Genomic DNA, 16,181 nt, shown 5'->3' with positions numbered 1-16,181 from the left:
TTAAATACTGGAGAGACAGTACAATGGGCAGGTACTTTTTTTGCATGTAGCCAACACTGGCTCAATTCTTGGCACCCCGTAGATTCCTCCAACACTAATAGGAGTGATTCTGCATGAAGAATCAAGAGGAAGTCACAAAATCAAATATATATACATAAACACATAAACACACGTGTTTATTTTGCTATCCATTTGCCCATATATTTCTATTATATTTTCCAGTGCAAATGAATAACTCATACTGAAATGAATAGTTTATAGTAAAATTATTCATTTACTAATACCATTGTAAATCCTAAAGGAGAGTAGCCTTTTGAGCCTCTGCCCACTTTGACTGATTCTGGGCTATCATTTTTCAGGAATATGTATCTACCAAAATTTTCCACAAAGGGAATGTTTCTTCTATGTTGATCATTAGGGTACGGTTTATATATATATTAGAAATAACTGTTTTCCATTACACTGAAATGAACAATATAATCCAATTAAACTTGAAGATGCACCTACAGAACGTAGACATAGCCATAGAATTACATAAAGGGATTAGAAACGAGACGAAACTTACTGCTACAATAAAGAGAATGCACAATAGTGACAGAATGCTTTGGGCTGGGGCTGGCTACCTATGGAAGTCATCCTAGAAGGAATGAAAAAGCAAAGGGAATGAGGCATTTGGTCAGTGTAAATAGTTCATAGGTTGACATTTTTGATCTTAGTACTTTGTATGTGCTTGAAAGCTTTCCTTGTCTTCTAAGAAGATAAGGAGAAGATGAGAAAGTGACAGAGATAAGGATGATGTCAGAGATTAAATAGAAGACAAGGGGAGTGGTATATGGATCCTGCTGGGAAGATGCACCATTTAAACACACAGGAAGGAGAGGCCTGCTTGACTGGCAAGACCATGGGCTTTGAGCCCTTGGGAACCTGGAGCAGCAGAGACTCTGCTGGAGTAGATGAATGACTTTGGTCACAGTGCTTTGTTGAAGCTGCTAGATTCACTCCATATTTAGCTGGCTTTGTCAAGCTTGTCAACAATAATATTAAGTATTTTTCTGGGCTGAGGACTTCAGGGGAAACTTCTTCTATGCCTGTCTGCCTGTGCTTCTGAATCCCTGAAGGTTTCCTCAGAGGCCCAGGGAGCGCACCCAAAAAAAACTGCATTTCGAATCTGCTGAGTAAGTACATTCTGGTTGCGGGGGTCACTGTCCAAAAAGCTGGGGTCTCTGGCCTGTGGAGGCTCCGCCCTGCTGTGCCTTTTTTCACTCTGAGGACAGCCAACTAGAGGCAGCAGAAGAACCCCACCACGACACGCAAGAAAAACCACACTACAAGTGTGACAATGGGGAAAACTCACAGCAAACACCATCCACAGAGAATGAAGACGAAAGCTCGGATGACCTAATAAATTCCAATCACCTGATTAACCTTTCAGATAAGGAGTTTAGAATAGAAATATGGAATATGTTTGTAGAACTCAAAAAAAGCATAGGTCGATCTGAAGAGAACACAAAGACAGAAATCAGAAAACTCCAAACTGAAATAACAGGTCTGAAAAACATGGTTGCTCAACTGAAAACCTCAATGGATAGTCTCACCCACAGGTTATCAGCAGCTGAGGAGAGAATCGGAGTACTGAAAGATGTGATGCAGAAAAACAACACAACAGAAGAAATTGGAAAACAACCTTAAGACAAACGAACAGGCAATAAAAAAGTACTCAAGGCATGCGAACAGATGAAAATAGAAGTCTTTGATAAACTCAACAGAAACAACATAAGAATCATTGGAGTCCCAGAAACCCAGGAAGGAAATCTCCAGGAAGAATCAACTGTCAAAGATATCATCAAAGGGATACTCCCAGAGTTAAAGACTACATGCAATCACATCCTGCATGCCCGAAGAGTACAAGCTAAAAGAGACCCAAACAGCCTTAAAGGAAAAACTGACAGGTCTACTCTAAGACAAGAGAGACCAACAAACACAGCAAACTTATCTACAAAGATGACATTAAATCCTATGACAATCATCTCCCTCAATGTCAATGGACTAAATTCACCAATTGAAAGACACAGAGTGGCAAAATGGGTCAAAAAGATGAATCCAACTTTCTGCTGCCTACAAGAAACACATCTGAATAGTCAGAACAAACATAGCCTCAAAATCAAAGGCTGGAGGAAAATCATCCAAGCAAACAAAACCCTCAAAAAAGCTGGGGTGGCCATATTAATATCTGATGACACCAACTTTATACTTAGAAAAGTGGTAAGGGACAAAGATAGACACTATGTACTAATCAAGGGATATGTTCAACAGGAAGAAATCAGACTCTTAAACATATATGCACCCAATGAGAGACCAGCAAATTATCTAATAAAATTACTGACAAATCTGAAAGAAGAAATCAATAATAATACAATCATTGTGGGAGAACTCAACACAGCCCTACCAACATTTGATAGGTCAACCAGACTGAAACCCAACAAAAACATACTAGCCCTGAAAAGAGTTATGGAAGAAAGGACTAGTAGATATATACAGGACACTCCATCCCAAAAAACCTGGATACACATTCTTTTCCAATGTAAATGGGTCATTCTCCAGAATAGACTACATGCTGACACATAAAACATACCTCCATAAAATCAAGAGGATAGAAATCTTGCAGGCTACCTTTGCTGACCACAAGGCTCTGAAATTAGATGCGAACTACAAAGCCACACAGAAGACAAACTTTAACAATTGGACATTAAACACCCTGCTACTGAACAACCAGTGGGTCTGAGATGAAATCAAAAAGGAAATCAAAACTTTCCTGGAAACAAATGATAATTAAGACACAAACTGCCAGAATCTATGGGACACAGCAAAAGCAGTCCTGAGAGGAAAATTTATAGCTCTACAAGCACACATCAGGAAGGAAGAAGGAGCATACCTGAATAACTTAATGACGCAGCTCAAAAAATTAGAAAATGACCAACAAAAGGGAACAAAAATAGGGAGACAGAAGGAAATAACAAAGCTGAAAGCAGAACTCAATGAAGTGGAAAACCAAAAACAATCCAAAAGATCATGAAAGCAGAAGCTAGTTCTTTGAAAAAATAAACAAGATTGATGGACCATTGGCAAAACTCACAAAGAAAGAGAGAAATATGACAACCCATGTTAGAAATGAAAAGGGGGAGATCACGGCAGAAATTGCAGAGATCCAAAGGGTAATCAGAGACTACTTTGAGAAACTTTATGCTACTAATCATGAGAACCTAGAAGAAATGGAAAAATTCTTGGACAATTATAACCTTCCACATTTAAGTAAGGAGGATGTAGCATATCTAAACACCCCCATCACTACTGAGGAAATTGAAACTGTAATCAAACATCTGCCCAAAAAGAAAAGCCCAGGCCCAGATGGTTTTCCTAATGAATTTTTTCAAATCTTTCAAGAGGAGCTACTACCAATCCTAGCCAAACTCTTCCATGAAATTGAGAAAATGGGAACACTCCCAAACAGCTTTTATGAAGCCAACATCACCTTGGTACCAAAACCAGACAGAGACGCTGCCAAAAAAGAAAATTACAGACCAATATCCCTGATGAATGCTGATGCAAAGATCTTCAACAAAATCCTGGCAAATAAGATCCAATGCATCATCAAGAAGATCATACACTACAACCAAGTAGGTTTCATCCAAGGAATCCAAGGATGGTTTAACATCTGTAAATCTATCAACATCATACACAACATCAACAAGAAGAAAAATAAAAAATCACATGATCATATCAATAGATGCAGAGAAGGTCCAACACCCATTTGGTAAGGTCCAACACCCATTCTTGATCAAAACTCTCAGCAAGATGGGAAAGGAAGGAACCTTTCTCAATCTAGTTGAAGCCATCTACCACAAGCCAATGGCAAATATTATCATCAATGGAGAAAAACTAAAAGCCTTTCCTCTAAATTCTGGTACAAGACAAGGCTGTCCGCTCTCACTACTCCTCTTCAACATAGTACTGGATGTTCTTGCTATAGCGATCAGGCAAGAAAAAGATATCAAGGGAATCCAGATAGAAAAGGAAAAATTCAAGCTCTCATTGTTTGCAGACAACATGATACTCTACTTAGAAAACCCTAAAGACTCTACCAAAAAGCTTGTAGAAATAATAGATTCATATAGCAAGGTTCCATGCTACAAAATCAACCTACAGAAATCAATGGCCTTTTTGTACACCAATAATGATAGGGAAGAGATGGAAGTCAGGAAGGCAATCCCATTCACAATAGTACCACGCAAACTCAAATATCTTGGAGTCAACTTGACCAAAGACGTAAGGACCTATACAAAGAAAACTATAAAGCCCTGCTCCAAGAAATAAGAGAGGACACACGGAAATGGAAACACATACCCTGCTCATGGATTGGCAGGATTAACATCATTAAAATGACAATACTCCCCAAAGCATTATACAGATTTAATGTGATCCCCTTAAAAATACCCATGACATTTTTCAAAGAAATGTATCAAACACTTATAAAGTTCATCTGGAACAATAAACACCCTCGAATAGCTAAAGCACTCCTGTGGAAAAGGAAAATAGGAGGCATTACTTTCCCCAACTTTAAACTTCACTACAAAGCAATAGTTATCAAAACTATGGTATTGGAATAAAGAAAGACCCTCAGATCAGTGGAATAGGCTTGAGTTCTCAGATAACATTCCCCAGACATATAAGCACCTAATTTTTGACAAAGGAGCAAGAAATCCTAAGTGGAGCAGGGAAAATCTCTTCAACAAGTGGTGCTGGCAGAACTGGTTAGCCACTTGCAAAAAAGCGAACATAGACCTCCAGTTAACATCATGTACGAAGGTAAAATCTAAATGGATTAAAGACCTTGATATCAGACCGGATACCATAAGGTATATAGAACAACACGTCGGTAAAACACTCCATGACATTGAGACTAAAGACATCTTCAAGGAGGAAACTATACTTTCCAAACAAGTGGAAGCAGAGATCAACAGATGGGAATACATTAAACTGAGAAGCTTCTGCACCTCAAAAGAAAGTGCCCAGGATAGAAGAGTCACCCACCGAGTGGGAGAAACTATTCACCCAACACCCTTCAGATAAGGGGCTAATATCCAAAATATACAGGGCACTGACAGAACTTTACAAGAAAAAAAACATCTAATCCCATAAAAAATGGGGAGAAGTAATGAACAGACACTTTGATATAAAAGAAATACAAATGGCCAAAAGGCACATGAAAAAATGCTCCTCGTCACTGATCATCAGGGAGATGCAAATTAAAACGATGAGATACCACCTCACACCACAGAGATTGGCGCACATCACAAAGAATGAGAACAATCAGTGCTGGCAGGGATGTGGAGAGAAAGGAACTCTTATCCACTGCTGGTGGGAATGCCATCTAGTACAGCCTCTATGGAAAGTGATATGGATATTCCTTCAAAATCTGGAAATTTAGCTCCCATTCGACCCACCTATTCCACTCCTAGGGATATACCCTAAGAACACAAGAATACAATACAAAAAACCCTTCCTCAATCCTATATTTATTGCAGCACTATTCACAATAGCCAGGCTCTGGAAATAACCAAGATGCCCTTCAACAGACTAATGGCTAAAGAAACTGTGGTGCATATACACAATGGAATATTATGCAGCAGTCAGGAGAGATGAAGTCATGAAATTTTCCTATACATGGGTATACATGGAATCTATCATGCTGAGTGAAATAAGTCAGAGGGAGAGAGAGACGCAGAATAGTCTCACTCATCTATGGGTTTTAAGAAAAAATAAAAGTCATTTTTGTAACAATCCTCAGAGACATTCAGAGGAGGGCTGGAACACCAGCTCACTCCATGAAGCTCACCACAAAGAATGGTGAGAACAGCTATAGAAATTACACAGAGAACTTCCATAATCATGTGAATGAATGAGGGAACTGGAAAGCCTGTCTGGAGTACAGGTGGGGTGGGGTGGGATGGAGGGAGATTTGGGACATTGGTGGTGGGAAGGTTGCACTGGTGAAGGGGGTGTTCTTTACATGACTGAAACCTAATCACAATCATTTATGTAATCAAGATGTTCAAATAAAGAAGAAAAAAAGTAAAAAAAAAAAAAAAAAAGAAGACAAGGAACACAAGGGAGCATTTAAAGCTCCCAAATCAAGGGCTCAAATGATATTACAGTGAGTTTGCCTTACATGCAACCAGCCCCGGATCAATTTTCAGCATCTCATATGGTCCCTGAAATCCACCAGGAGTGATTCCTGAGGGCAGATCCAGGAGTATTCCTTGAGCATCACCATGTGTGGCTCAAAAACAAAAACAAGCCAACAAAAACTCCCCAGTCAGCGACTTTGGAGGAGGTGGTGGTGCTTATAGCTCAGTGAGTTGGTTGGTGTTCATGAAGTTAACCCTGAGTCATCAGGAAACGGCAGACCTGTGCTGAACTGTACTTAACAAGGAAATGTGCATGACACTTTGCACCAATTTCCACGAAGAACATTGGGACCTTCATGATTTGGGGGTTGGGTTAAAGTTTGGCCACCTCTATCCTTGAGCATTGTCCCTGGCACCAGGTGACTCTGGCAACCCAGATGTGACCTTGGCAAGAAGCCTGAATCTCAGCTGTACTTTCTCTTAACTCATATCCCTTCTATGAACCCACCAGGAGATCACCCCATCCAGCTTCCAGTATGGACTGGTTTGTTTGGGATTTATTTTTATTTTGTTTTTTGGGCCACACCTGGCAGTGCTCAGGGGTTACTCCTGGCTATCTGCTCAGAAATGGCTCCTGGAGGCACAGGGGACCATATGGGATGCTGGGATTCAAACCAACCACCTTGGGTCCTGGGTCGGCTGCTTGCAAGGCAAACACCACTGTACTATCTCTCCGGCCCCATGGACTGGTTTTTACTTCTTTGGTTGCAAAGAAATAGTTGGCAGGTGCCAGTTTGTGCTTCACAATAGATAAATGAGATGCCAGAGCCTCATCTCGTTGGCAAAGTGACACTTTCAGCTCATTTCAATCTGCTTCAATTTCAACCACCACAAGTCCCTGAACCTCCATAAAAAAGAAATTGAGGTTGGGATCATCTCAAAGTGCTAGTGCTCAAGCTCTTGGTTCGATCCCACCAGCTTTAGGAATGACCTCTAGTCCTGCTCCAGAAGTAACCCTTGAGCTCTGCCTGGGATGCCTCAAAAACAAAAAACAAAAAACAAAAAAGAAATTGGATTTGCCATTGGGGATGGAGGGCAGAAGCAAAGCCCTGAGTCTGTCTATGATGGTGTGATAGCCCAAGTCAAAGGCCATTTCTGGCCATTTTCTTAGTCAAAAGGCACATCTTCTTAGACCCATGGGACTGTGCTAAGATCAGTAGAACATGGCAAGAGGCTTACCAGGTACTAACACAATGTCTGCTTCCTTTCCCTATCTGGGTACTGGCAAAGGTGCCAAGAGGTCTGATGGAAAGCTCTTCAGCAGAGCTCAAAATCTACTAAGGATAAAAAAATGACAATGTCTTGTCCTTAGACCCTCTGCTCCAAAGTCCCTAACTTATATAACAAAATATACAGTACGTCTAAAAAAATACCTAAGTTCATGGATAAGCCAGTGGTACTGTATACCCAGTTTATTTTCAGGTCCTAAAATGATGTAAGAAATTAGCTTCAAGATCAGAAGAGTAAGTGGAAGCAATATATGTCATGTTATAAAGAAAAAAAAAACACTTCAATCTAGCAGGCTCCTAATGAGGACAGAGCCCATTGACTAGATGAGCTGTGGGAAGGAAAACAACATTTGGTAGTTTCAATACCTATCCATCTCCTGGCCACTAATACACCATGAATGAAGTATCACTGGCCAAATTTAGCATATAGTCAATCGTAACAGTCTGGATTGTTCACATTCATAATTATATTGAGCTATGCTGACATTTACCTATGAAGAGAATGACTGTTAGCAAACAGGATACTATAGAAGAAGACCCTGAATGTTTCATACATGTTGGCAATATTAGCTTGTTTTAAAATCTGGCATGTTCATTGTAAGAATTTGTTGTGCAGCTGAAATGTAATCTTCTGGAATCACATATGCAAAAACAATGACCAGCATTTTGCTTATGTAGCTAAATTTTCAGTAATGAACTTGAGACTAACAATAGCATGATTAGTACCCAAAAAGAGATATAGCAGGCTTCACACTAATTCTCCAGGAGCAGTCTGAACTCATTATATAATAGAATTAAGTGACTAATCATTCTGACCAAAACATTTCCCACAAGTTTGGTTAAATAGCAAACTTACTGCATGGCAGTAAGGGGAAAGAGTGAAGGAGTGACAGTTGTTAACTTAACTTTAGAAAGCACAGTGATTTTCTGAAACAATCTCCTGGGGATACTAGCAACCTCAAGAGTTGAATGTGTTAACCCATTTTTCAGATATGAAAACTAAGTCTCAAAGACCGAATGAAATGCTATACCCAGGGTCATGTGATTAATGAGAGCAGATTGCTGTCACCCTTGGAGATTTTGTCTCCAAATGCTAGACTAATAATCCTTTAAAATCTTTCAATGGTGGGGGCTGGAGTGATAGCAAAACGGGAAGATTGTTTGCTTTGCATGTGGCTGACTCGGGTTCTATCCCCAGCATCCCATATGGTGCCCTGAGCCTGCCAGGAATGATTCCTGAGTGAGAGCCAGGAGTAACCCCTGAGAGTCGCCAGGTGTGGCCCAAAAAAATCTTTCAGCGGTAGATATAGAAGAAAGTGATTTATCAAAATGCTTTTCTAAAAAGCAACACCTGATTCTTCAAGTGTCTCCAGTGACCTGAGATTGTCGCTCTGTCGCTCTTTCCTCCTCAAAGTTCAGGAGACTAGAAAAATATCCTCTCAGGATACTATTCCTATAACACCCATTTATAGACAGACCTGGACACTCAAAAATAACTAGCTACCCCAAGACTAGCAAGACAGAATTGCAAACAGAGTTCTCTGTGACACTGCCCTCTCTGCTGCCACAGGCCAGACCCACTGGCAAATCAAATGAGGGTATGAGCTTCTGAGAAACCAAGGTGGTGAGCACAGTTGAGATGGAGGCAGCGAGGAATGCGAGCTCATTGTCAGGCAGGAGGGAATAGACCAATATACCCCCTCCCGAGAGCAGTGCAAGGCACCAGTGGAACCCAGGATGGACTTACAGGGCAGAGATACCCATAAACTACATGGAGGCGCATGCTTCTCTTTATCAAAACCAATATGGTAAGGAACGCAAATGGATTCTCCTCTCAAAAGACAGCAGCCAAACCCTGATAGAGTCTCCCATTTGGAAACTTCTGGAAACAAAGCAAAGAAGCAAGAGGGGAGAAAGAGGCTACACAGCATGTTATCCAGCCTGAAAAACTAGCTCCACAGAACAAAACAAAGGACGCAGAGGAAGCTCCGACACTGGTAGACTTTCCGCGGGCACCTGTGCCCGCTGCGCCCCCTTGGAGTGAGTGAACGAGCATGCCACCCTGCTGCTCACGGAGGAGCTCATTGCCCACACCAGCACCCCACAAAGCCTCTGAAGGTAGATGAATCTGTGTCTCAGATGCATAAACACAGAGGTGAGGCAGGGAGATTTGGAAAGACTGGTAGCGTCCTAGGCCAGGGACAGAACTCAACCTTGCAATAGCTGAGAATGCTCCTAGCTCCCCTTCTTACTAGTGATGCCTGGGCCCTACAATCAAGCCCTTCCATGAAACCCCAGTGCCACTCTAGGGAGCCAGTGAGTATGGATGCCCATTGCATTGATGGATATGCTGAGGCAGCCAGAGTTAAGCTTTACTGGTCCACGTTTCAGACACAAGGAATCAGTGGCAACGCCACAGCTCTATACTTGTTCACTCTGCCACCCAAGGCCACTCTGGATGACAAGTGATGGCAGCCAGGAACACACACATGTGCTTCAACTTCACCAGGTAGAATGCTGAGGGGCTTTCCATGCTTAACTCCTTGCATCCTCACCACAGCCCTTTGCAGAAGAGGAAACTGAGGCACCCACAAGCAAGGATGGCAACCTGTTAGCCCAAGTCCAGGAACTTCATGCTCATGGCGAGGCCAGTGTTTGGAAATTTCCTACCCAAATTCCCAATCACTACTTTGACCAAAATGCTCGTGATTTTAAATAGTGGATGAAACAGTGGGTGCACGTGAAGAGTTTGGGGAGGGGGTGGCATGAGTTTTGATGGGTGCAATAAAAGGCAGAAGAGTTTGAGCGAGCAGCAATGTGGAAACGTTTCCACGCTGACTCCCTTACCTTTGACGGGAAGGTGCAAACCCTTCTGGGTCGCGAGCGTTTGTCCCCTATGTTCCCTTAATGTCTGTACCGACCCTTTCTTTGACACGCTGCGCCCTCTGCTGATCTCTTCGCAGAGTTGCAACGATGTGGTGCAGGAGAGATTCGGACCCGAGCTAAAATACGACGTGGCCCTGCGGCTGGCAGCCTTGCAAATGTATATCGCCACCGTCACCACCAAGCAGACGCAGAAAATCTCCCTCAAGTACATTGAGTAAGTGCTGACTCTGTAGAGTGATTTGCAAGACACAGATGCCGTCGCTGAAAGGTCCCAGTATCCAGGGATCTGTCTCCAAAATTGATCTTGTTTATGACACAATATATGCCCCCCCCCCGGACAAAAAATATAGTAAGCTTCTCTCTGCATTTTGGGTGGAAAAATTCTCTATACCTTTCCATGACACTCCTTTAAAAAATTGTGGCTCAGAAGACAGTGCTATTTAAAGCAAAGAAGACAGTTTTCAATGTTTAGGTTTTCGAGTTTGCGATTCTAAAGGGACTTGGCGTCCAGCCAAGCTTTGTTCTCAGCACTGCTCAGACCTGAAGTTGTTTAATCGCATGACATTCCTCTGAGATTAGGAATTTAGCTCCGATTTACAGCTATGCAAACCGAGGTACAGAAGGATCTGGGAACTTGCCAAGTGATGATGTCAGCTAATGGGGGAAGGTGTTGGGTTCCGAACTTTGGTCAGTTTTCTCTACTTCTCTCACCCCTATGTCACCCCAACTCAGACCTTCCTCTTTCCTAAATCCCCCACTTCAACCTGTGGGTCCTTTACCCTCTTGCTATGGTTCCATTGGTTCTGTTTTCACCTGTAATGCCCTTGGAATATTCTGGAGGGGTTTATGACCCCAGTTTTAAACCTTACTTTAGCGTACCAAAATACAGTGTGGAAAGCAACATTCTAGGTGCTGACAGCAAGTTAGAGTTTGTAGAAAAAAGCATTGAGAAAGCCAGAGGGGACCCTCCCCAGGCCGACTAGGCCTTGTGGGTGACAGGGTTGGATACCTTCTCTGGTTGAGTACCCTTTTTTAGCATCCCTGTACTAGCTCTGTCTGCAGAAGATTCCTCTTTTCTGAAACAAGCCTTTTGCGTGGCCTTCAGTGGGTAAGTGTGGCTTTAAAGGTAGGTCCCATAAAGGTGCCCATGGACAGGACACTTAGAAGCCTCTTTCTCCTACTTCAAGCTGTGTGGCAGGGCTGAATCCACAGCCCCGCGTAACCATGACAGCTCTGGGCTCTGTCACCTCCCTGGCTCCAAGAAAGAGGACAAATTAGCTAAATTCCCACTTGTGAAGATGCTTCCTGAGGGTGTCCAGGGAGGTTTTAAAGTCACAGTGCCGAGTTGACCACTAGGGGGCAGAATGGCTTCTCCTTTCCAGCTGCTTGAGCTATCATGAACATTTCCGGTCTCCCATTTGCTGTTTGCTGGCTTCCATCCTCTTTCTGAAGCTGATAGGACCAGATTCACAAGATGTGACCTGCACAACTTGAGATGGTTTTTCGGCCACTAACAAGTATCTCATACTATTTAGACCCATATTTTACCAGATTGAACATGGTCCAAAATGCTGTATGAACTCAATCCTCTTGGTCTGCTTTTTCTTGTGTGTGAGGTTTGCCCCATCACATCAACAGCAGACCTACTTAAAGATGATGAACCCAGACTCCATACTAGTACCCACCCCCAACCCCCCGAATAAAAAATGTTGATGAAAGACATCAACACATATTTGAAACCATGTAATGTTTCAGAAACAAAGAGTCACAGAAAGATTAACTAGCAACAAGAGCTTCATCAACCTCCTAACAATAAAAAAAAAGAAATATAGGTGGAAGATATTCAAAAGCCACGACCATGGCAGGGAAGTGAGTGCAGAGAACTGTGTATTTCTAGGGAAATGACCATTAATGAGGGTGCTGGGAAGGAAGAATGGTCCAGACATATCTATTCATCCATCCATCCAAGTGAAAGTATGGACACGCAGGGAAAGGTGGGAATAAACAGAGATGGGGAGAAACTGGTGTTGAAAAAGACAAACTCATACATGTGAGTGGATTCCAGAACACTCAGTCGTGGATTGAATGAGGCATCACTTCCATTTTTATTGATCCCAAGTCTTCCTAGCATTCTCTAGAAAGTGAGGAAGATTTCTTTGAAAACGCAAACATATATTCATGATTAAATCGTATGTTTCCCATATGTACATAACAAATTCTGTCCTTAACTGGGATCCTGCCTCCATTCCTTACCTTACCCAGAGTTCATCTGTTCCAACAAATATCGTCACAGCACCATTTTGTCTTAGATCGCTAATCATCACAAGAATGCGAAATTAAAGATATGTTCTTCATTGCAGGAAAGAATGGGGATTAGAGACCTTTCTTCCCTCGGCTGTGCTGCAAAGCATGAAAGAAAAGAACATAAAGAAAGCACTTTCACACCTTGTCAAAGCAAATCAAAACTTGGTACCACCCGGGAAAAAGGTATCACATCTGCATCTTAATAGAAAATGGATTTACAAGAGAGAAGCTTGTGTGCATTTTAGAAATGTTTAAAATTACCCTGTGAATAAAATACTTAGCACCATATTTTCAGAAGCAGTCACATTGTATAACCTTTTGGATTTATTAACATATTTCTATGACTAATGGCAAGTAAGTATGGCAACCTACTTATATGCCTTGTACACTGTAGATCCTTTTTGAGGCCTTTGTGTTTGTGTGTTCACATGTGAATGGACTCTATGGACTCTAAGACCATGTGACTTGCCAGATCATTTTACCTTCCTACCGTGTTCTTGTCTACACTCAGACCAGTTTATGTGCAGAGCAGAACCAGGCTCATGAAACCAGGCTTTCTTTCCCAACCAAATCATTTTCACATTTGGAAACAGATTGTACTTAGTTGTAGAGAGAGGCCATCCTGTGTGTGCATTGTGGGAAGTTGGATAGCATTCCTAGTCTCTACCCATAAGACACAAGTCACACCCCACCCCCTCAATCATGAAAAATCAATGTGTCTCTAGACATGGCCAAATTGTTCATGGAGGAATAGCACTCTGCTTAGTCAATCACTATTTAATTCCATCTTTCTCCTGGAAACAGAATGACGTTGTTTCTGCTGCCCACTATTACTGTTGCCTAAAAAATCCTTTATCAAGGACAAAAGAATACATATTTATTTTGGGAGGGGATAATATTCAGGCCACACCTAGCAGTACATGGAAACTATTCCTGTCTCTCTGCTCAGGGATCACTTGTGGGCAAATATAGGCTGTGCCAGGGATCAAACTGGGGTTGGCAGCATGCAAGGCAAGCATCTTAGCTCTCATATTATGTCCCAGGCCTGGACTCAGTTGTATGTGGTTGACCCCAATTCAAGCTTGGCACCACTGATGATCCCTGAGCACGGAGCTAGGGGTTAGCTCTGGCCACAGCTTGGTATAACCTCAAAACATATGAAATAATATAAAGTATGCTATTGGACATATTAGAGATTGCTGAATAGGTAATAAAATAAAAAACAAAGGGTTACAATAACCAGAATGAGAAGAAGCCTTCAAATACTGGGACTGAATTAAGAACTGGCTCTGTGCAATTGGGAACAGTTCAATAGCCCCAGAATACTTTGCAGCAACAACAGCCATAGAGACAGTGAAACTCTAACACAAATCATTGTTTAAAGGGACAATTATTTGGTCTGAGTATCTAATTGTAAGTCACTTTTACTAGCTAAAGTATGCTGATTGTAGTCCATCTTTACCCCCATGGCTTTTTAAAAATATGTAATAGGTTCTACGCACTATCAATCATCTTTACCCACTTCCTGTAAATATTCAACTTATAGAAATAGAACAGGATATCCTGGGTTAAATACAAACACCTTTTTATAGTTTATTAAAAGAAAATAAATTCCATATTTGACATAACTGATCCTAATACATTTGTTTCAGGATGAGAGAAAGTAAAGTTATTTAAACATAGAAAATAGAGAATTAAAAGAAAAAAGCTGGAAAAGAAGGGGAGAGAGTTCATTAGCAGTTATGTTAGAGAAAATTATTGAATCACCAATAAAGTCATTAATACAATATTCTAAGGTTTGGTACAGTCACACACATCCTTTTTTTGAGATGGGAGATAGACTATAGGAGAAAATATGTGTATGTGTGGCAGGTGTCGTTTGCATAGGCACAGCAAAACATGGAAGGAATTGAAAAGAAAGAACTTGGGCCTGAAAAAAAACAGGGAGATCTTACCCCTGAGGTATTTTGGCATAAGACCAACTCAAGGCTCCAGGCATACCAGGTTGTCCAACCCCTGTGTCATTCTTAGTGGTCAGCTTTTCGTTATCGCAGTTGTTGCTGTCAGGTAGCTGCAGTTATAGATCCTGGTTTCTGTATAGGAGCTATGTCGAAGCCCTCTGGTTCCATCTCATCCTCAGTTAGCATTGCAGAGAATTCTGCCCTAGAAGCAGACTATTGCTGTTGCCCGGTTGTCAGGGTGACATGAGAACTGTCTTTGGAGTAAGTCAGTGCCATGGCAATCGTTGGGCTCTCCTTGGTAGAATTTGTTCCTGGTGCTGATGTAGAAGACCATGTTTGTTTTCATAGGACAAGTCACTATGCCAAGTGGTTAGGGTGTAAGGTCCCACTGAAATAATTTTGGTCCTATCTCTATTAGATAAGAATTTGTTTGAATCTGTTAATTTTTCCCATTTTAATGTGCCTATCCAAAAAGGGACAACATCAGGAAGTATTACTAGTGCATGGGGTGTGTGAGGAAACATTTTTTAACCCTACCTGGAGGTGCTGGAGCTACTCCCATCTCTGCTAAGAGCCTTCAGTCACCCCTAGCTGGCCACACTCTAGGAACCACAGGTTGCCAAGATTTAATCTTCAGCATACAAAATTCACATGAAAAACCTTGAACTATTTCACCAGCCCCTTTTTTATTTTTAACTTTTATTAAATTAATTTAATTTTAACTTTTTAATTTCAGTTCTGATTTTCCAAAAGCTGGTTTCTTTTCATTGGCATTATTTAGGAGGATGTTTGTCAAGCCTAGCTCCCTGGCTTTGTAATCATTTGAATAGCTGTTCTAATTTCGATGGATCTATCCATTGCTGTCTTGCTCTAAAGGTCATTTTTTCCTAGCCAAGAATGAGTAGTTTGCTTTCAGATCAATTTGCCAAGTGTTCAGATTTTAGAAAGAAGTAGGATGGATGAATAGTACTAAATAACAATTACATAAAGGGTAGGACATTTAGGTATGTTTAACAAATGAATTGGCAAGTCATCTGCAATTTAAAACAGACCTTTCCAGTCTTTGCTACTGAATGGTCTATACTGCTGGAAAATGTTACCCCCAAATACACATTCCTGGCACAGTTAGTAGAAAATATAAACTTCTTTTTAAATTGAATATATTTTTTATGATGTGAGGATCTATGCAGGGGTCCTCAAACTTTTTAAACAGGGGACCAGTTCACTGTCCCTCAGACCATTGGAGGGTCTGACTATAGTAAAAACAAAACTTATGAACGAATTCTTATGCACACTTCTTATATCTTATTTTGCAATGAAGAAACAAAACAGATACAAATACCATATGTGGCCCGCAGGCCATAGTTTGAGGACCACTGATACAGTGTCAACGACAAATTTTTATCTACATAAAAATGTGATTGTAAGTTACTCATAAAACAATAGATTCTTGGAATTGAGCAAATAAAACAGATTGATATTTCCAGTTCAAACATTGCCCTCAAGCCCCACAGAAATGATCATTAAGTACAGAATCAGGAGTAAGCTCCAAGCCA

At 41.3% G+C, this 16,181-nt stretch overlaps 1 protein-coding gene across 1 annotated transcript in view; it reads left to right on the top strand.

Annotated features, from left to right (window-relative positions):
* Positions 1–16,181, top strand: part of FRMPD4 (FERM and PDZ domain containing 4) — a 614,936-nt gene that overhangs the window by 581,297 nt on the left and 17,458 nt on the right. Inside the window, exons 10-11 of the mRNA XM_049767089.1 lie at positions 10,438–10,574; positions 12,721–12,847. Of these exons, the coding sequence (XP_049623046.1) occupies positions 10,438–10,574; positions 12,721–12,847 (264 nt within the window). The remainder of the gene's footprint in view (positions 1–10,437; positions 10,575–12,720; positions 12,848–16,181) is intronic.

Source organism: Suncus etruscus, chromosome X (assembly GCF_024139225.1).
Source record: "Suncus etruscus isolate mSunEtr1 chromosome X, mSunEtr1.pri.cur, whole genome shotgun sequence".
Lineage (NCBI taxonomy): Eukaryota > Metazoa > Chordata > Mammalia > Eulipotyphla > Soricidae > Suncus > Suncus etruscus.
Note: the sequence above shows the minus strand (reverse complement) of the source record. Positions and strands in the feature narration are given on the sequence as shown.